This window comes from Ambystoma mexicanum, chromosome 5q, assembly GCF_040938575.1.
Source record: "Ambystoma mexicanum isolate Mex_15411 chromosome 5q, UKY_AmexF1_1, whole genome shotgun sequence".
NCBI classification, from domain to species: Eukaryota; Metazoa; Chordata; class Amphibia; order Caudata; family Ambystomatidae; genus Ambystoma; species Ambystoma mexicanum.
The window spans coordinates 1074150817-1074173559 of record NC_090933.1 but is presented as its reverse complement, the minus strand read 5'-3'; the positions used below and the strand labels follow the sequence as shown (position 1 = coordinate 1074173559).

Here is a 22743-nt window from a genome sequence, read left to right as displayed (position 1 = left end):
CGGGCCGTCTCAGTGTCCGCTTTAATGGCCTGAAGGGAATCGTCCACTGTTTTCCCAAACAGGTTGTTCCCATCGAACGGCATGTCCAGGACTCTGGTCTGTACGTCTTGACGGAAGTCCGTAGCCTTGAGCCATCCACGCCGCCTAAGGCACACGCCGTTGCCCAACTGGCGAAACCCAGTGTCGGCAATGTCCGTCGCAATAGTGATGGCGTGGTCCGACGCCACCTCACCTTCCTGTAGGATCTCCAGGGCATCCGCCCTCTTGTCGTCCAGTAGGAAGTCCAGCAGGGGAGCCAGTTTGTACCATAGCTCCCTGTCGTAGCGGGCCACGATAGCCAAGGCGTTGGCCGCTTTAATCGTCGTCGCTGCAGACGAGATGTACCTGCGTCCCATAGCGTCCAATTTCTTTCCCTCGCCGTCCGGTGGGGAAGTCGATGTGGAGGCCGCACCACCCCCCGCTTTCTTCCTGGCCGCCACGGAGACGACAGAGTCCGGGGTAGGCTGCGCCCGGAGGCACAGGGGGACCGCGTCCGGGACCCGGTACTTCTTCTCGTACCGGTCTCTTCTAGCTGGCGTCGTGGAAGGGTTCTTGAGGAGGGCGAGGCCCTCATCCCAAATGTCGTCCAGTAGAGGCACTGCGAGGACCGTCTTCCTCTTGGCCTCGCGCCGTTGATAAAGGAATCCTTCCTTTTTCTTCTCCTCAGGGCAGAGTTGGAAAAGCTCGGATGCCCTGGCGATCATGGAGTGGAACGATCCAATCTCGTCGGGCGGAGAAGCCCTGGTGGGAGGTGACGACGGTAGATCCTCGTCGTATACCTCGTCGTCCGTGCCCGTCGCTGCCGTGTCAGTCCCCGTATCATCCCCTCGGGTGGACGGGGAGGAGGGCTGGACGGGGCACGACGGCTGAAAAGGAGGTGAAGGGTGAATCCTTCTTTTCTTGGGCGGGGGAACACCAGAAGGCCCCGGTTCACGATCCCCCGACGGGAGAGATTCCTCCGTCGGCAACGGTAGTCTCGTCCTTATCTCTGAGCATAAGGACTGTATAGCCAACAAAATGGCCGCCGAGTTGTCTTGCGGCGCTGGCAGAGGGGAATCCGACGGGCGATCAGGGGCCCCGTCGGCACCCTCGACGATGTCGTCGTCACCTGCGTCGGGATCCATCCCGACGGGCCGGTCTTCTTCCACGCCAAGGCCCTGGCTTAAGACCTCGATCAGCTCTTCCTCCGAGGTTGAAGCCGAATCTACGACGACGCCCTGCCCCCCCTTTTTCTTCCCCGCCGGGGATTTCACGGGGGTCCTATCGATGGGTACAAAAGAGGACTCCCTCCGAGGTGGCAGGGAGACTCTGAGCCCCGAGGTCGCCACCACTGGTGTAGCCTCCACAGGCTGAGCCAGGGCCGCCGTGACAGCTTCGATAGAGGGCTTGGCCGGATGGATTAAGGCCTTCACCACCTTAGGTGCGCTCACCGCCTTATCCTTGAGGGGGGGGACACTGCCTCGCTCCCCCTCCGATGGGACCTTCGAGCTCGACCGGGGCCTCTCCAGGAGCTTCGCCGGGTGCTCGCCCTTCCTCTTACCCGACCCAGAGCGTTGGCTCGTGGCTGAAGGTGCCGGGGAGGGTGCGCCCTGCCTGGCGCCCGTAGAGCCCGACCGTTCGGCGCTCCCGGTGCCAGCGGACTCGCGGTGCTTGGCCTTATGTTGGACCCCCGTCGCCGGGGCGTCCTCAAAGGTCTTAGAAGACCGCTCGGATTTCTTCCTCTTCTTCTCGCCTGACAGGCTTTTCCCTTCCAGCCAGTTGGCGAGACGTTGATGGCGGTCCTTCATGGTCCGCTCCGACATATTGCCGCAAAACGCACAGTCCTTCATGTGCGTCTTGTCCTCATGTAGGCAGTAGAGACAAAAGGAGTGTTCGTCCTCCTTAAAGACGTTCTGCAGCTGGCATCCAGGGCAGACCCTGAACAGCTTTCCGGGCGTCGAGCTTCCCTTCTCCTGGGCCATGTCCGGCCCTGAGAAGCTTCTGGAGTCCTCCAAAAGCGTAGCTCGACGAATTCTTCACCCTTGAGGGGCGCAGACGAATCCGACACGGGTCCCCGTTGATCGGATGGAGAGTCGGTGGAGCTTGAGGCTCTTTTGACCGAAAAAACGAAGTTTTTGAGAAAAAACGTGAAAAAAATAGCACTAACGCTCGAGAGCAATAGCACGAGGATCCCAACACATGAACGTGCGGTAAAAATCTGAAGATGGCTGCCAGAGGCGGTGCTTAGGTAGAGGGCAGTCATTGGCTGTGGTCAGTATGACGCAGAGACCAGTGATTGGGTATTACTACGAAAGACAGATCAGAAACAAAACTGATACTGGTTTTTTCTTTACCGAGGATTCCCAGCCTGACGACGGGGAATATTCATGAGCATGTGAATCCATGCCAGACCCCATGCTGGAGAACCCAGATTTTACACTGGGGGTCACATTTTCAGAGGTGGTGGACACGTGGTATAGCATTTGGCACACTAGCATTCAAAATGGTGGTAGAAGAATTGCTAATCACAGATTTTACACTGGGGGTCAATTGCTAATCACAGATTTTACACTGGGGGTCACATTTTCAGCGGTGGTGGACACATGTGGTATAGCATTTGGCACACTAGCATTCAAAATGGTGGTAGAAGAATTGCTAATCACAGATTTTACACTGGGGGTCACATTTTCAGCGGTGGTGGACACATGTGGTATAGCATTTGGCACACTAGCATTCAAAATGGTGGTAGAAGAATTGCTAATCACAGATTTTACACTGGGGGTCACATTTTCAGCGGTGGTGGACACATGTGGTATAGCATTTGGCACACTAGCATAGTAGTTAATTATGCAAACAGACGTCTTTTACGCTAAAGCCAATGTACACCTAGAGGACTGGTAGTTTCTACGGACTAGACTCCACCAGATCCTCTCTCACGCAAACTTTCTCAACACCCATATGAGTATGGGTTACTTATTCTCTCCTCTACTTTTCTCGTCATATTCCGCGCATGAGCAGTGATTTTGTATACATAAATGTAGACAACAGCCTTTCCATGTCGTCAGATTGATGACGTATCTCTACTTTCACTCACATTTTTATGCTGATTTACACGCATTTTCTTCCATTTTTAAAAATACGTATTTACATTTTCCTTTCTCCAAAATCAGTCTATTCTCCATCCCCCGCATGCACGGTTATTTTGTTGTCATGGAATTCTGACGCCAACTTTTCTGCGTCGTCAGATCCATGACGTGGCCCAATCATTTAGTCTTGGTGTTACGCATGCGCGTAGAGACAGTTCCCTACGCGCATGTTTTGTGCATACGTCATTCAAGTTTCAGGTATTTTAGAAGGCGCTCATTGAGTGTACCGCATCCTCCTCCGGTGGGACGCGGCGCACCATGATCGCTTGTACAGACTCTCTGAACAGTATCAAGTAAGTGCAATGACTGATTCTGTCGGTCTTACCAGTACGTTCTTTTCATCTTAATAAGCTTCGCTTATCCTTCTCTCCCCTTTTAGATGACTTCACTCATTTGAAGTACCGTCTACTGAGTGTTATCTTTTGAAAGATCCCTCTTTATATTGCATGGATTCGTCCGTCAGGACTTTTTCTGAACTTGTTGTAAGTAGATACTTTGCTTCTCTTCTCTCTCCTTCGCGTTACTCCTCTCACTACTTAGGGTTTACACATGTTTCATTTCTTTAGAGTTGAGACGAAAGATCATTCCAGAGCTTCCACTTTATGTTCCATTGGATACTTCTTTTCAACTATGTGACCACCATAGTTGGTAAGTTACGTTGTTCAATCTTTCCTCCATTTTGTCAAATTGCTCTTTCTGCCTTCCTAGGACCTCCCTTTTAGACTAGATTGATTAGAAGATATGTCTAAATCCTCTTAACAGGATTATCTAATCCTACTGCAGTTAGAAATAGCTGACTATATCTCACTAGCTTTACCATACTTGTTGAATACATCTGACATTTAATTCGTTGTTGTTTTGTATTGAATAAATAATGATTGTAATGCATACTACATATGCAGCTATACTAAGATGCACTTTTTTCTATCTTTTTCTAGAATTTTGTGAAATATGATTCTGCCCCTGAAGAAGAGTTTATACTCGAAACGCGTTGGGCCTAAAAACACTGTATAAATAAATGTTAGAATTGTTTTTTACATGAAATCTTGTGAGCTGGGTATTTACTCCTACTGCCCCACCAACTGAACTATGGACTGCATTTTATGCATCAAATTGTTAATGTGAAATTATATATAAATAACACTGAATTACTGATCTGCTCCACAGATATTAGATAGTGTGCAGGGGACGGGAGTTCCGACATCTCTAGGAACAACCACTTTTTGTCCTCTCATTTATCCAACCTAGTTGCCAAGGTTGAGTTTTGCTCCCGCGCACCTCAAACAAACCTTAATCTCTAAAAGGTTACCATAAACACATCTTGTGAGTTTTTTTTCCAAAACATAGGTGTGCCCTGGTGTTTGTGTTTATTTACTAAGGAAGATTTGCCTAAAATGGTGAAAGTGGCATTACAAAGCCCAAAGGGCATCACCTGATATTCGAATAGCCCGTACTTGGTACAGAAGGCGGTCTTCCATTCGTCTCCTTTTGCAACACGTACGAGATGGTACGCCCCTCTGAGATCCAATTTAGTGTAAATACGAGCATCCTTTACTTGGTCCAGTAGTTCCGGGATTAGAGGCAAGGGGTACCGGTTTTTTACAGTTACTTGGTTTAACGCACGATAGTCGATACAAGTGCTTAGGTCTCCTTCCTTTTTAGGGACGAAGAACAAAGGGGAGGCCGTCGGGGACTTGGACGGGCGAATGAAGCCGTAAGCCAGGTACTGATCTAAGTATTGCTTTGAATGAAGATTCTCGGGTTCCGTAAGGGCGTAGATCCTACTGCAAAGAATTTGAGCACCAGGTATGAGATTGATCTGGTAATCATATGGTCTATGAGGTGGTAAAGCGTTGGCTTGATCTTTCTGGAAAACATCCGGAAAATCCTGGTAATCCTGAGGTAGCAGATTTGTTGGACTCATGACTGTTGCAATCTTTTTTGTTGGGGCTCTTCTGGATAACAAGTATGAGCACATTCTGAGAAGGTCACTCTCTTTTCACGCCAGTCTATGCAAGGATTGTGCGTCTCTAACCATGGCATTCCCAGAATTATTTGGAATTGTGGAGCCTTGATTAAGTCGAACACAATATTTTCTCGATGCCCATCTTGGCCCAACAGTGTCATTTCCGTTGTTGAATGAGTTACTGGACCAGAAGCGATCTCTGTCCCATCGACGGTGGTGACTAAATCAGTTGTGGCCTTTTTGCAAAGAGAAAGATTCATCCTTGTAGCCAACTCTTGATCCATATAGTTACCTATGGCTCCGCTGTCGATGTAAGCTCTAACCACATGCATACGAGACGGTTGTTGGTGACTAATGAGGATCATTGGTAAGGCTAGATGCGAGGTCTGGGAGTCCTCCTTCTCGCTCGACAAGCGGACCTCTACGCTTGTCGGGCGGGGTAGCTTTCTGGCTCTGATTCAGCACTGATCTTGTCGGCAACCCCTACTGCCTTCTTAGGTGGTTTCACGGGACAGTCTCGTAAAAAATGCCCTGCTGTTCCGCAATATAAACACAATTGCTGCTGCCTCCTCTTGTCTCTTTCTATTTTGGATAACAGCCCCCTAACTCCTCCAATTTGCATGGGTTCAGATGTATCTGTACTTTTGGAGATGTTGTCTCTTGGTCTCACCAGAACCAGATTCTCAAATCTAGCTCGATCCGCCTTCCGGTTCTGAAGTCTGTGGTCCAGCTGAACAACCAGGTCTATGTACTCAGCACAGTCTTGAGGTGGGTTGACTACCTGCGCCAAAACATCTTTTAGTTTGCCTCTCAACCCACGATGGAATAACGTTGTTCTTTTGTCTTCAGGCCAGTTGGTTTCCACCACCAATCTATTAAGGGTTGCAAAGTAAGTTAACAGGTCCTGGTTCCCTTGACGTAGAGACAGAAGTTCGTTATCTAAAGCTTGGCCTTGAGAATGTTGGGCGAACTATTTCTCCATGTTTTGCTGAAATCCCTGGAAATCCCGGAGAAGAGGATCATTTTGATTAACTAGTGGTGTGGACCAATCAGCTGCACTGCCGCTGAGGTACGATAGTACAAAGGCCACTTTAGATTGATCATTCGGAAAAACTCAAGGCCTACATAAGAAGTGTAGGTTGCATTAATTCATAAAAAACTGCGAACCTTTTAGGGTCTCCGGACAAGGAATTCTGGTGAAACTAAAGGTACCACTTGTACTGGGCTGCTTGGCTGAGTTGGGACTGAAGCTCCCCCCAATCCAGGTAACGTTGTGTGGCCAGCTTGAGATTTGAGTAGTTGGTCTGGCGAGGTCGTCCATACGCTCTTTTGCCACAACCAATTCTCTTCTTAGAGCATTAGTTTCTTGTCGACCTGAAGCACCTCAGCTCTAAGTTCCCCCAGGAGCTGGGCTAATTGGTCAGTCTCTGAGGTTTCCATGGCGCCCGGGTGGAGTTTTGTGTAGAGGCTTCGCGTTCTGTTATGCTCACCTGGTTTCTACAGGGGCACCGAGCGAAGCTGGACTGTGGCGGTCTCCACCAGTGTGACTCGTAGCGAAGTGATGAGTGACTGCACCTGCCCCTTTAGTTTCGTCTGTCTGGCACAAAGGAAGATTTGCCTAAAATGGTGAAAGTGATAAATTAACTAGCCGTAAGGAGAAGGGTCAACTTCCACCTCTGTGACCTCCCAATGTCCTTCACTGTGTCTCACCTTAATGTTATGAAGGATGGGCTCTCCATCCTGCGACTGTATCCAGGGGTGCGTCGAGATTCAGGGATCCAGTTAACTTCACTGATCCTGTAGCCTTATGGCAGAGTTCCAGACAACAATGACTCTGAGGTAAGTCTTTATGCCAATCCGAAACAGCGTGAAATGCTTTAGAGTTCTGGTTGTCTTAAAGTTCACTCATGTACCTTTTTTTGCAGATTCCCCTTTGAGGTACACCCGAAGAAAGGCGACTCCCTTCCGGATAAGATGAGGTAATGCCAAGGTAAGTTTCAATACTTGCACGATTCAAAAATGTCTAACAAGTGATATTGTTCTTTCGTGCTATTAATTTGCTGTCCCCTTTTATTTCTGCAGGTGCGGCGCCACCGGAGTGAAGGTCGTGTAAAGGCGACTCGCGGAACCGCAAGGGAATACTGCTTCTGGTGACTATTATGCTGCGTGAGATTTGAATGTCCTTTAGCGAAGCGCAGCTCACCTGTTGTGTACTTTCCTTGTTCTGCAGACGCGGCTGCACCGGGATGGCGATCGCGTGAGAATGCCTTGTTGGATCCTACAGCACTTAGGTGAGTATCACGCTGCGCTATGCTAATGGTCTTGCAGTTGGTTCTTACTTAGCACGGTTAACTGATGTTCCTTTTTCTGCAGATGCAGAGACTCCAGAGTGATGGTGATGGAGTATCAGGTAAGCTCTTGTTCTAATCTGTGATCTCTCCTTCCTTTGCAGGCGCGGATCGCAATGACCAGGACGGGCGTGGCTGAAGACAGGACTGGAGCTGCAGGCACGGTGAGCGTTACGCTGCAGGAGTGCAGAATAACGCTAAGACTGGGCTGTACATGGTTCTGTTACTTGATAACCTGTCTTGCCTGAAAAGGCAGTTGAGCCTGGCGCCAACGGCACCAGGACTGAGTCCAGGAAGCCTTTAGGCAATCCTTTGGGGCCTTAAAGGTCCCCATGGTGCCAGTACTCTGGGCCGACTGGTCTGCTCCTGATGTCTGGGGGCAGGCACCGTGACACCCGTTGATCTGTTCTCCTTAGTCATCGTGCACCTGGTTACCCCCTCAGATTTCTGGCCCAAGTACCTCCCACACTGCCTCACTCCTGCACTGCCTCCTGATAACCTTTGCACTTTGGGTCTGTATCTGCAACCCTACAGCCTCCCCCTTTCCCTGCACTCATTCCTATGCACAGCACTTTCCACTTCCTCCCTCACCCCTGCACTTGCCCGTTCTCAATGTCACTTGGTCTATTAAGATCGTTGTTTTCTTTCTTCCTTGTTCCCCCTCCCTTGCCTCATCACGCTCTGTTAGGGAGATTTCTCACACACGAGCTTAAATCCCTCTACCTTAGAGCCCTCCAGCTCTTTTGCTATATATCGGGGCTTTGAACTTTTCATTTTCAATGCGTTTTACTTTTGTGTTCTTTGGTAATGGAGTTTTAGAAGCAACTCCAGTAGCATCATCTTTTTCTATGTGTCACACAGCACCTTCAGTGCAGTGGCACAGGGGTGTCTTTCAGACTCCCCAAGGTTTAAATACCTTCCCTGAGACTGACTACTGTCTCCCAGGGTATGTAAAGTTAAATTGACTTTACTAGTCTCTTTAAATTTACTGACACAGCACACCCTATCTTACTATAGAGTGCTGAAGGGGTTGCTTAGCTTCCCCCGAGTCAAAAAACTCATGTAACAGTAAAATGTTACCTTTTCCTATTTTAAATGGCTGGTGGCAGTGGTTTAGATCAACTACCATGATTTTTTACGACCGCTAACTACGGTAGCTCAAAATCAGGGGTAGCCATGTTTTCCAAATGGCGCCCCAGACCGACCTGTAAAAACAGACTCCGATCATCTTTTTTCGCCATTTCTTTTAGGAAAGGTCCTTCTTGTGTTTGTCTCTGCGCACCAAACCAGGTTTGGTACCTTTGTTCGTGCCCTTTGGCGGGTTTTTGTGCTGAAGCCCTCCTCTGGTGCCAGAGTGTCTGGGGTGGGCAGGATGTGAGGAAGGTGCCCGAAACTCCCTGTGCTTAGTCTCCTAGGAGACCTGAATGCACTCTGATGTGATTGGCCAGCTGGCTGTCCGGCAAGGACAGCCACCCTGCTGGGTGAGTGACAGCCAGGCTGAATGAATGGGGGAAAACTGTTTAAAAGCAGGTCTCTGGGACATGGAAAGCAGAGTCGACCACTGGAACGAAAGAACCGAAGAGGAGAGGAAGGAAGAGGACTGCTGAAACTCCTGGACGACTGATGAAGCCTTCCTGCAGGTCCGAATTGCCTGAAACTCCGATGACAGAGAAGCCCTTCAAGGTTAACTTCTTCCCTTGAGTTTGGTGGGAACAACCTACTCGCAAGCCACCTGGACACCGTCCTATTCTGGTTGAATTTTCTTCAGAGTGCTGTTGAAAACCGGATAGCCAGAGGGAAGGAAACCAGGGGGACTTTAAGGCACTCGCACCCTAAACCGACGTTTGCTACAGCTTTTGGCCTCTTCCCTGGGCAGTGCAGGAACCTCCCGACGTCGTCGTCCTCCCCACGACTGAAGCTCAGGAACAGCGAGATCTGCTCGAATTGCCAGGAACAACTGCCTCAGCTACAGCTTTCTTCATTTAAAAGGTACTGTGCAAACGCGGTCCGGAAACCTTTTCGGCCATCGAGAAAGTGCGTGAAACTTTCCTCAACTCCTAAGGCTTGTCCTTCCCTAAACATTTGTCAAACTTTTCACCTAGCCAAATCCTTTAAAAACCTGTGGCAAAGATTTAACCGTTATCTACCAGAACTGTTCTATCCTATACAAAAGGCTCTGAACCATTGACTTTGGCCCAGGCCTATTGAGAAGAATTGCTGGTTGTATTTAACTGAAACCGTTTGCGCCCTGCCTATGAATGTATTTGGACTGTCTATTCTTATGACCTTGTCTTTTCCTCCCTTTTCTAAGTATCTGAAGTGCCATTTTGCTCCTACTTCATTTTTGAGGTAAACTTGTTCAGTTACTTACCGGTTGGATTTTTGTGGTGTATTAGTGTGTGATGTTGAGCTGCTCATGTTTTATCAATGATTGAGTAAATAAATGTATATTCCTTTACTGAGAAACCTTGAGTAAGTGTTAATTTGAATCACTGTATTGGTTGGTCCTTTGTGTAACTTGTTTTACTGCTCACTTAAACTCTTGAGACAAGTCTGGCTGCTCACCCATCGCTACCACTTTACTGTGTAGTATAGGCTTGTACCAAAGGTGAAATTGTGCTTACACTTGTAGTCCTAATTGCCTGCAGTGTTCCCAAAGGGTACTGCAGGTGATTCTGCCTAAAACACTCTGAAACACATGTGTATGAGTGCGATACAAATAAAATATCAATATCAATACCTTGTTCATTGGAAGGGATACACCAATGAAGAGAGAACATGGGAACCAGGATCACATCTACATGCCCCTATACTGGTTTGGCAGTTCCACAAACGACACCCAAGGAAACCTGGACTCAGTTGGACGAGAAGGCACCAATACTGTCACAGAAACCCTGTGGTCAATGTGGCACAGATGGGAACATGGATGACATTTTCTCCATCACGTATTCTGGCGTTCTGTATTACCATGTAGACTTTCCCGACAATGGCACCCGCATCATTCAATACTTATTCCGAGAGGACTGAATGCTCCAATCATTACAACCCTTTTCACGCTGTGTACTTTAGGGTGTGACGCTAGTATTTCTGCTTTCTTTGGCTCCCTCTCTTTCACATTGCTTTTATTTCACTTTTTGCTTACACTCTGCCCTAATTATGTAGTTTTGCGCCTCGCGCTCTCTCGCTGCTCTGCTATGCCTGCTCCCTTCCGAGCCTTTCAGGGATCTCCGTTTCCTTCACGGACTCCGTGTATCGTTCTCCCTGGCTTTGTCTACCATATCACTACTCTGGGCAACATCCGCCAGCTCCATATAACATCAAGAGGGTTTTTGTGCCATCTGGTTTTTCCATCTGTGCTGAGACGCAATCGCACCTGCCCGCTGCCCCGTCCTTACTTGATACATAAAGGGGGACATTGTGGCGGCAGGCCAGGATTGGCCTCATCTCTTCAAGAAGAAACTCTGGGATAAAACCAAGACAAGAAAGGATTCGAGGAGGTCACCACGTAAGAAATCAGAATCAAGGGATGTTGGGGAGCTGGGAGAATGGAGGGGGGCCCTTGCAGAAGCTGCAGTGTAGTGGAAATATAGTGAATAGTGGTATAAATGTCACATATGCAGTAAGACTCCATTTTAGAAGTTAGACGCCATTTTGAAATTGAGGCCTAGTGCCACCACTATGCCAGTATGCTTAATTGTGTCCCAAGGATTAGCAGGGTGTACTTCTCTTGTTCGCAGCACTGCAGAAGGTTAATTCAATCGAAGACATACCGTTCTCCATTGCCTCTTATCATTAGTGCATGTAACCCAGAAGAAATGTGCCCTGCAAGGTCAAGAAAGGGATGCAGTCGATCTTTGAAGAGCTATCCCATGGGAAGGAGAGTGAGGGCTCCAAGCCTTCACCAGTCTAGATTTCTAAGTTATAGCGGCCCAGGACCCCCAAGCCGCAGACACCCACATGTGAGTTCACTGACCAGCCCAAGACGCCTGGCCATAAACCTGTAAAGTGGCCGATCGATCAGGAACATCAGAGAGCAGTGAAAGGCTGCCCACACCCACGGTTCATGTGATTTGTGCTGCAAGGTGCCAGGGGATGAGGGTAACAACTTTTAGCTGCGGGTGGAAAGTTATAGTGGCGCCAGCATGTCTGGGATTGAAGCAGGTGTTTACGTAGTTCTGAAGAAGTTATCACAACCTCTAAAGTATCCGCCTCGCTCATGTCCTTGGTACCAGGTGCATTGTAGAGCTATGAAAATAATGGATTGTATAACTAGATTAGAGCCTTTGTACCCGATGATGGAAGAGGAAGATCCCCATGTGGAAGAAGATAAACAGAAGATGCTGGGACCAATCGCCTGGCATCCCGTATGGAGCAGGCTATATGTGTATAGGGTCACACCAACCAGCTACATGGATTTGTAACCTGTGTAATGTATGTCACTCATGATGTTATGTACCTTTATAACCCATTCCTTATGCTGCTTTTGTCAGAGCGCTCCGTGGCAGCAGAGTTCTTTGATGGCACGTACTTTGTATATTTGGGAGATTAAACCTTGTTCTCCTTGCAAGAGGTGTAATGGGCCTTTTTCCCTAGTGGGTTGTATTTTTTCTGGTGTAAGTTTTCAGGTTTTACTCTACACTAGTCTCAAAAGGAAGTGGCTCCCCCTTAGGGAGTGGGACAAATTCACGGGACTCCTCACAAATCTCATAGACCAATTGTGAGGGATAATCTAGGGGCTGAGCAAGCCTGTTAGATCAGTTCATCGGAGCAGACTCACACTTGGCTTGTTCCTGCTGTGCCGAGGGCTCAAACCCTTTGCAGCATTCACATCTCTGTGGGACCCTCACAAAACACTGCTTGAAGAATGCAATAAGGAGGATTTTGAAGTTAGCAGTATCAGAAGAGGCTGAGGTGCCGTAGAATGGGAGAAGGTAGCAGGAATAGATTTTGTAAACTAGGAGTACATCGGTTTTAAAAGCACATCAGTAATCAGAAAATAAACATTGCATACAGTATTTCGCTGTATTAAAATATATAGCCCGTGAGAGAAAAGTAGAAGAAAGGTATACAAACCAAAACCGTCCACTTCACTTCCATTAGGGTTGAGAGCAGACTCTACCACAGCTTGAACTCCATCTTCTAATAGATCCTTTCTACGAGCATCAAAAGCTATAAGTGCTGATTCTTCTGCTTCAACCTGAGCTCTCTTTTCAGCTACCTCTGCCCACTAAAGAAGAAAATACTTATTAGAATGACTTACTCTCATTTCTCACATTCAACACAATAACACACATAAAAGGGTCATTTTCATTTGGTTCAACTGCCCAAGAAATCTCCTAGTCCTTTCTTGTTGACACTGGGTAGGAAATATAATGTACATGTCGGCAATGATCTGCTTTTGACCTCATGCAGTCCCAGCACCACTGAGAGGCCAATTCTAAATTTGAGGGTAACGCAAAGTGTGTTAAGTGTGACACAGAATGCTGACCTGGTCGGACTTGTTGGAAATGCTATGCTGCAGAAGTTGCCCCTTTAAATCTGAAATGGCAACTCTAACATTCTTGCGGGATCGCGAAATGCCGCAAAGTGCGTCAAGTGTTTCGTGTGTTCAGTGGTGGGCAGGGTGTGGAGGCCTCATTGTGCCTACGGAGAGATTGCTTTCTGGGGCCTGCGTGGGTCTGTGACTCTCGCTGTGCCTTCCCTCTGATTTTCGTAACATCCACAACACCATTGTTATCGGCGTAGAGTACAGCCAAGCCACGGGCACTGACATTTGGAGTTCTATATTTTCCTGCAGTTGGCACCCCGCAGCTATGTTGTTTTAAAGAGGCAGCAGGGAGTACATTTTGCCAGTAGCATTTGAAGTAGAAGGACTGAGGGCCTTTAACGGCGCTGACACTTTCTGGGAGGCTATTTGGACATTAATTACAGTCACAACTACAGACTGTATTTGCATCCACTTGGAACTGTGTGACAAGTGACTAAGTGTTTAAGCAAAGTTTGCCTGGGATTTCAGAACTTTGCTGCCACTGTTTGGCTTGCCTTATCATGACAGAGCGGAGCGCTTATTCATTAAGGAGCCACATGATAACAACTGGCCTAAGAGAGACCCCAATTGTGAACTTGTAGGGGGGAGTATGGATGGCCATTGAACCCCCTCTTGCATGGAAGCTCTATTACAGGGGGAGTCTGAGGACAGGATAATCTCGAACTACGTTCAAATCTCGGTCTAAATTTAGGAGAATATGTCCCATAGTCCATTCCTTTAACAGACTTAAACTGTCCGGTCACCATTGTAACACATAAAACTCATAAGATTCATGGCACACAGCAAGACCTTATGTCACCTAGTCGTATCTCCAGACATACAATTACAGACTTCTTTCCAAATTCTGGCACAAGCATAGAAAACAGACAGATCATTCCCATGTAAACAACCAGAGCATGGAGAATTTGTCGGAGTCTATTCAGGAGTTTGAACTATCTAATGACATGATTTCGGTCCAAGTGGACTCTGACCTTTATCAGGATGATTCAGGCTCCACTCCATTTCAGTACAATCCTGGTACCCCAACTGCTCTAACTGATTTAATGTCTAATTCTGAGGAAGCTCTTCTTCCACCAGTGGTGTTGAGGCCCCATTACATCTGACTTTATAGGATATGGATGAAATAATCAAGTTGTCTTCACCTTCTATATCAGCATTAAACTCTGTTCTCAATGCATTTGTCTCGATGTACTATAACATTTGAGACAAAGTTAGAGCACATACGCTCATGCGGAGTGAAATCAATATTAAAGTGAAAACAATAGCCAATGGTTATAATCACATTAACATGTGCCATGTGTCTCCCCCCTCTGACCTAGGCATGAATTGCCCTTGCCCATCTGCTTTGGTTGTGGGCGCCTGTGAAACTAGTTTACCATTAGATTCACCACAGGTTGATCTGCCTTTAGGTTCCCAGATTGCTGAAATTACAGCTGTAACACCTCAAGTCATCGATCTACCCAAGGGGATGGATAGTGTGAATGGTAATAAGGAAGCCTATTCTGTTAGGACTGCCCCCAATCCCCAAAAGGCACAAAAAAGGAGAGGGAAAGCAAGTAATGAAATCAAAAATCATGCATAGGATTTTCATCATAAAAATTCTGGCGAAATCTCACAATTCAGGAGTCTATCTCCCCGGCGGCCGGTATTACCACTGGCCAGGAAGAATATAACTCAGGTCACCCTCCATCCAGCAAAAACCCAAACTCTAACTTTTGATATAGGCCCTATTAGTGAAGCATCTGTTTTAAGTGACCAAAATGAGATTCCAATTATAACTGACACATGCATCTCTAATATGGCTGTGCAAACAGACCCCATTGCCCTAGTTGATGAGCAAGCTAAAAAGCTGGTTAGTATAGGTCTCAGAAACCTGGTAACAGCAAATCTACATAGGCATCAACTTAATTGGCCTGACTGTACTTTAGGCGCTGAGTCAGTCTGATAAGTGTACCAGTCATTTACGTATACACTCTGAAGTCATAAACTGTGTTGTGTGAGAAACTAGAAGGTGTCTCACCTGCTAAGTCCCGCAGATCTCTCTCTCAGGTGGCCAAGGCACGGCCATCGCCTTTTGGTTCCAGACCCTGTGGGTGGACCAGTGCGGGAGGATCACCTGGCTAAGAGATCTTCGGGGGGTGGGGGTGGGACATCAGATGGCAAGACATGGTATCCATCCCCCTGCAACACCTTTACCCCATCCTACCAGGTAGGATATGTGGGAACCTTAACCCCCTTTCCATCTTCAAGCACTTTCACACAGACAGCCCGTTCTGGGAGAAAACAGGTTTGCACCCAAGCAGTGCATCTGACATGTCCCGCTACTGTGGTCAGGCCATTAATGACAATCACTCATACCTGACTTCGCTATACGGATAAAATGCAGAGCACAAAATCACACTCTGAGCGAGGCAAAGCACACAAAGGTACAGCAGTTTCAAGTCGGCAGCTGAACGAGGGGAGAAAGACGGCAAACCAAGAAGGGTTTGTAACAAGGGAATTACCCTTGACCTTTTCGGCAAGACGCTGTAACTATCAAGAAACCTTCAAGGCAGAAAGCGTAAGGCTAGGAAACCAGACTGAAGAATCCTGCATTGTGTGTCAGTGATACCGAAGGCCCTTCTGCGTAACTGACCATGGGGGTGGGGAGTGGGGGAGCAGCAGCAGCCGCTGTATCGTCCTTGGCTCCAAGAACAAAGAAGAGCAAGAAAGATCAACACAGCCGGTGAGTTGGGGAGACCGATGCAAGACCGGTCTGTGTTGAAGTCCAGGTTGCAAGCGGCAAAATTGTAGAACGAGAGTTGGAACGAACATTGTTAAACACGTGTGATGAAAGACGCGAGTAAAGCTAAATTGCTGATGAATGTTTGAACTTGAGAAGGAAAGATACAATACCGTTGACAGAATCTATGTCATCATTGCGCCACTTGTAATTCCGACGACGAAATGACGACTCCAATTACGGTGCGGCACTGTGATCAGATAGATCCCTTTTGCCCGCATGCCGCGGCCCGCAATCCTCCAACCTGCACCACCCCACTTACCTTTACTGCAGCACACCTCTGTGTGGGCCGCCGACTGTCTTGTACCCCTCTGGCGTCAGTTCCTCCCACTTACGTGGGACGGACTGACGCTGCTGGGTCCTTTTTGTTTTGTAATGCAAGCGGGGTCCCCCCCGCAATCCCTGACCCCCCCTTACATCAACTAAGGGGAGCAGGGGACACCCCTGCAATCCCTGCTCGGTGTAATGGGGGTCAGGATTAGTATTAGCAGAATTAGTAATGTCGCCACAATCGTGTCAACATTTTGGTACGATTCCCTGTGACAGAGTGGTCCGTCACCGTGGATATGTGCAACTGAAGGTCTCTGTAAGGTATACTGCCAAGAGAAACTAAAGTAGAAGATTGAGGTGAATAATTGTGTAAAGTAAATTGAAGTGGTGATGAGACGGTTTAAGCAAAACCCATTGCACATTCAAAAATCTTTAATTTCCATATCAAGAGGTTCTGAGCCCGAATGAGGGGGATCCATATCAAGAGGATCTGAGCCCGAATGAGGGAGATCCATGGTCTGAGCCCAAATGAGGGAGACCAAGTGTGAGCATTATGATAAAAAGGGGGTCTAACCCTGAAGAGAGAGACCCATGATAAACATTGAAAATTAGAACTTTTACATGTGAAAATCCTGATAGGAATGGAACTTTGAGACTTTGTTTGTTATGACAGATCCTCTGCAGTAAGAGACTGTTATTGGAAAAGAGGCTTTGGCAGAAGGCCCTGGTGTCTGTGCTTTGAACTGTATCCTCGTGGCCAAGAAGCCAGAGTGTGTGCAAAGCTTGCAGGTGCCACCTTGCACCGTGCTAAAAATGTGGGGAAGGGAAGCCAACTGCTCAACCGTCCTGACTTATTATTTCTTGAACACTTTTCTTTTTGCATACACCAGTGTCCCACAGCCATTTGTATTTAGAAGTAAGGATTGGCAATAGGTTTATTAGTATAGGCCCTTTTATTTGACAGACACTTGACTAGGACTGTGTTATTTTTTGATGGTCGTAGCAAGCTCCCATCTTTAGCTTTACATAGGCGTTCAACCAACCCATTTGAAGTTCAATAAACACCCTTGAACTGTGATCACTTGTGTCTGTCTTCACTGTTTGATACCATGGCTTCCTTGCACTTGCCAGTAATTGTAGTAGAGAAGGAAGGGAAATGCCCTCGACATCGCAGGTTGTTCCCTGTGCTGGTCACACGCTTTATGAAAAATTGGTTGCGAGGGAAAACTGTCCCCAGGCAGTCGGAGAATGTGCTACCTTTTCCACTACCAAGCAGGAAATATTTCATAAAAAAACTATAGAGGAATAAGGAGCTTGAATATGAATGTCACTACTACACCTGTGTATAGCATATTAAGAGGTGCTCTGAGCAAATAACATAGCGAGAATAGGGGGAGAAATGTGCCGCACTCAAGAAGCACCAAGAAGGAGTCATACAAATCAAATAATGTGGAGTCTAAATCCTCACACAAGGGCACTCACTCTTATAAGCTCCAGCTTGCTAGCTTGTTTGGGGAAGAAAAGCAACTATGTCTAAATAGAACAAATGTGTTGACTATTCCTGCTGAAGTTGTGAAATTAAAACTGATTTCACCCAGGACATAGAGTCGAGTTCAGCCATCTCTCAAGAACCGATGTATGCATCTTACACATCGGTTCTCGTCTGACATACAATATGATCATGAAAGAGTTTGCTGGACTGAGACAGCTGGGTTTTGAGTTGAAAGAATACACTGACAATGGGGACTTGCTTAAAAGATTGCACACTAGCTCTGAAGGCAAAGATATTTTGGTCTCTGCAATTAACAATGGTGGGGCCCACAGAAGAGTTGAATTTTCACAACATATGGGTTCTAAGAGACGCTGAAAAAAACTGGACATAGTTGGCGGGGACTAGTCAGGGTCCAACAAATGTGAATGGTATTTCGAAGAACCTTTAGTAGCCCCTTCAGCCTCGGTGTTGTTTCTTGGAAAACATGAGGCCATATACATTTACTAACAAATATGGAGGTAGTGGAATTGTTTAAATTACATTATTGGATTTTTCTACAGGAAACCTGGCTAGTGCATTGTCCCACCTTAGAGAAATATCTTGTGTTAAACCTGCCAACAAAAGTGCTCTTGGTCGCCTGTCGAGTGGCCTCCTGGTCTCAATTAAACAGTGCCAGTGACTAGCTGCAAGACAAATTCTCTACACTATGTTGGGGGTCCTATAGTTGAATAAGTCATCTGTAGAAATAGGATTTCAACACAAGTTCTCTTGATAAACATCTATTGAAATAAAGGTGTTTATGAGTTGGATATATTGCTTGCTGGGATGGTTGAAAATGTGAACAAGTGGAAATCTGTTTGCACTAAGGGAGCATTACTCTTAGCGGGGGACTTAAACTCGTGCTGCCCTCTAATTGAGACTAAAGAAGAATATCTGCTACTTAGTCTACCAAAACATGGTCAAATGGGTAAAGAGCAAAGAGGCTCAAGATGGTCTTGCATAATGTTTTCACTGGGTTTAGTAATGCAAAATGGGGTTTTTCCAGGGAAAATTCTGAGCCAGCCCACATTGCATAGAGGAACATCAAAATCTGTTTTAGATTTTTTTTTTATTGACAAAACTTTGCTTGATCAGTGGAGTACGATGTATGTCAAACCTATAGAGTGCAGTGATCATGACATGGTGAGCCTCAAATATTAATTTCAGGTGGTTAAAGTAGAGACTGGTGCACATGTGGGTCTACAACTGAAAGGAGGCAGAAATTGGGTAAAATGGAATGATGGTCCTATTGATAGTATGAATTGTGAAATGAATGCTATCAATGCAGAGACTCCATATGAATGAAAGCTTTTCTCGTTTAGCATATCAAATGTTTAGCTTTCAATTTCAGACATTATATCTACAGTGTTTGCGAGTAAGTCAGGCGGACTACCTGTCAAAAAAAGGATACAGGTGCATGCCTTTAATATTGAAAAAGGTCAAGCAAAAAAAAAAGATGAGAATGGAGATTAGACGAATTGAAAAGACTGTATATGATAGGTCGCTCAATATTGCCACAGCGAAAAATGTGATGTCGAGATAAAAAAGTCTCCTAGGGAGCATGCATGCTCAGGTCCTACAGCGGGACGCAAAAGACCTGTTCATGAAATTGGAATAAAGATTTAAGAGCATGCTGGGAGATAATAAATAAAACCAATAATGTGCAAGCCAGCAGTCAGATTAATTTATTTTTGAAGCAGATTGGGTACAGCATTTCTTGTCCTTTGTTTTGGCAAACAAAGGGGATAACGCAAACACCTTGCAAAAGGAAATTGATCAGGGTTTAGTAACTGCAGTCATTCGCAATGCCAGTGACTCTAGGGCTCCAGGCCCTAGCGGTCTAACAAACTATTTAAAAAGGATCCAGTTATGTGGTCTCAGTTTTGACCGTTCTTTTTGAGGAAATCGCCCAGGGGCTCGTATTCCAGATCCCTGACATAGCGCCTATGTCATACCCATTTATAAGAGGAATGCGAAGACTGATCCTAAGAATTACCACTCTATTACCATCTTGGATGTGGAAGGTAAAGCCTTCGCATCCCTCGTATTGAGACATCTGCAAAGTTGGGTCTATTGAAGCTCGTATTGAGACATCTGCAAAGTTGGGTCTATTGAAGCTGGCAGGTTAAGAAAAAATGCCAAACCTGCTTCAGAAAATCAGACAGCACCACTATTCATGGGAGCATGATAAGGTGTCTTCAGGACTTAGCCTGGTTTGGAAATTACGACTGTCTACGCAGCTTCAATAGACCTGTCGCCTGCATTTGACAGAGTTGATTGGCATGTTTTGTGGTCCAAATTGTCTAGATGGATTATTCCAGAAGTCCTGCTAAAATTGATTAGCCTGCATGATAACAATTCTATACAGGTCAGACTGGATCAGCCTGGACAACATTGGAGAAAGATCAAGAATCACTCTGGAATGAGACCCCTGCCTCTTTAACCTATACGCCTCTGACGTGGATGAGTATTTGGATCCTGCTTCATTCGCCCCTCCAGAGATTGGCCAATTTAGCCTAATTTGAATGGCCTATGTGGACAATTTCGTTTTGGTTGAACGCACCCCAATTGGCCTTCAGAGGCTTTTAAGTGCTTTTTCTAAGTTAGCTAAGGCCAATTCGTTGGCCATTAACACAAAGGTAATGAAAGTTATCGAGTTCACCAGGAAAAGGAAAATACTGAGCTTTTACAAGCGGCTGGTGAACGAAAAGCTAAAAGCTGTTGTGAACTTTGTGTATTTGGGGTTCACAGTCTGCAGCCAACCTCATAAGGTCTTCATGGAAAGTCAACTTAAGCCCTCCTCTTAACACATCAAATGACTAAAGTCAATCAAGGAATGGCAGATTTTAAATAAAATCAGCTAGGATCTTTTACGAAGGGAAAGCTTTTCCTAAATTACAATATGGGGCGGTGATACTCTGTCCCGATGTCTTGAACTTCTTTGATAAAACCGAGGCCTCTATTTGGCAGAGGGTAATAAGAGTCCCCTGTGCAGTGCCTGTGGCGGCCATCTACTTCGAACTGGGACTTGGTTCCATAGAGGTTGGAGTAAAGTGGAGGCAGCTGACACTGTATGGGTGTATCTTAAATCCCCCTGCCAAAACACCATATGAAGAATTGTGCAGGTCCTTTTAGGAAAATCTAATAGTACTCTGGGCACTATTGAAGATTTATGCAAGTCTACTCAGAGGGACATTGGTAGAGATGAAACAGATCTGGTGAATTCCCCAGCCCAAGTAAGTCATAATCCATGGACTGGAGCCTGACTATTAATGAATTACACAAGTTCTCTTCCATGCAGTATCTAAATGGGGAGCATAAGAAGTTGGGGTCATGGCCCATTACTTGAGGGAATTCCCGAATCGACATTACATAAAATATTTTAGTAGATTTAATGGAACTTATTCCATACAGGGGACATTTCATTGCATCGCTCTAAAATAATTGCAGAGGAAACTCCATGTTGGTTTTGTAAGGTTAAAACAATCCCTGAAACACTGAAGCACTTGCTGGTCTATTAAAGGTTTACATGTACTGCACACTTTATTTTTTGCCAGAATTGTGAAAGAAGTTAATTTTGTGGACGGTGATTCCTTCTGGTCATACTGTCTAGGATTTAATCCCACTTCAAAATGTATAGCTGTAACTGGCTTTTTAAAATGTTTACACTTGCGTATGGAATGAAATGTCAACTACTGCTGATATGGTAAATGTTTTGATTGACTTTGTATAGTTATATATTATTAGATTTTATGGTCTTTCATTTTAATGTCATTGGAAAAAACATATTTGAACTTTTTCTAGTATTTGATAAAGTCCTATTGTACTTGGGAGTGATGGACTTTTACTGATGAATTTTTCTTTTTTAACATACATTTGAAAGTTTTTTGTAAAGGTTGAAGTTTCTTTGACCAAACACAAATAAAAATAAATTATACAAAATGGGAGGGTAGCAGTGGGTTAGAACGTATCAGTGCTTGCCACACATCTTTAATAAACACGATCAATGTTGTGGTGGGTTAAAAAATGCGCTGCCTGAAATATGAGACAATAAGCCATTTTAGTTAACACCCACACATGCCAGAAAACCACTGACAAATCCTCAGATGTTGTCCCTTCTCCCAAAGGGGGAGCCCCTTCCCATGAGGCCAGGGAGATGAGGTTGCTACTTAGCGGATGGATCTCATGTAGACGGATCCCCCTCCTGTGGGATTAGGGATGACTCTTCGGGGAGAACACGGAACGGAATACATACCAACCATCCACATTCTATTGGCACAGTACATTAGTTCCCTACACATTCAAGAACCTGTTTAAAGTATATAATCTAGCCTTTATAAGAACCACTGAGACAAGGAAGATTAGGGACCACCTGACTGAAGTTTATTGGACAACTGGTAAGAGGAAGAGTCCAGCAAACCCAATAAGCAGTGATCATACTTGTACTGAGACAAAGAAGATGTGCAGAGCCATGAAGATGGCCCAGCGAAACCACAGTAAGCATTCTAGTCTATTTAATTATAAAAATTGAGGAAGGACTCACAATAGCGGTGAGCCCTCCTTAGGCCATGAGAGCCAGCATGTTTGAGGGAAGGGAGAGAAGGCAGACCAGGACAGCGAGGCGGGAGCAAACCGGTGCAAAGAAGGTCCAGGGTGGACAGACCGCTCGATGAGCTGAGAAGAAGCAGCTCCTGGCATCCCTGAAGTCCGGCAAGCATGGGAAGCAGGAGCAATGCCAGCCGGAGGAAGGTTCCCCCGCGTAGCCGCCACAGACCGAAGGAAGACGGGAAAGCCCCACGGCAGATGGAAGGTTTCCAGGAAGACCCATGACCACTGCGGACCGCAGGGAAAGGTACGCGGGTGGCAGGGGAGGCGCCGGGACCCCAAGAAAGTGTTCAAGAAACTTGAGACGACAAAGAAGTTGAGAATCAATCATCTTGGACCCTGATAGAGAGAAAGGAACATTTGCGTATCGGGCAAAGCACAGTAGTACTTGGCAGGAGAAAGCAGAAAGTGAAAGTCTGGGACCCGCACCCATCAAAGTATCTAGAAGCATCCTTTTTGTTGCTCATAGTCACAGTACCCGACAGGGGAGTAAAACAGGTTGGCTGTGCCTAGAAAGCTGAGAAAGGTC

At 46.2% G+C, this 22743-nt stretch overlaps 1 protein-coding gene across 2 annotated transcripts in view; it reads right to left on the bottom strand.

The window, feature by feature from the left end:
• The window catches only part of TBC1D31 (TBC1 domain family member 31), a 1687314-nt gene that overhangs the window by 70723 nt on the left and 1593848 nt on the right, over positions 1-22743 (bottom strand). For both annotated transcript variants that reach the window (XM_069621570.1, XM_069621571.1), the window contains exon 20: positions 12552-12705. In XM_069621570.1, coding sequence (XP_069477671.1) covers positions 12552-12705 — 154 coding nt within the window. The remainder of the gene's footprint in view (positions 1-12551; positions 12706-22743) is intronic.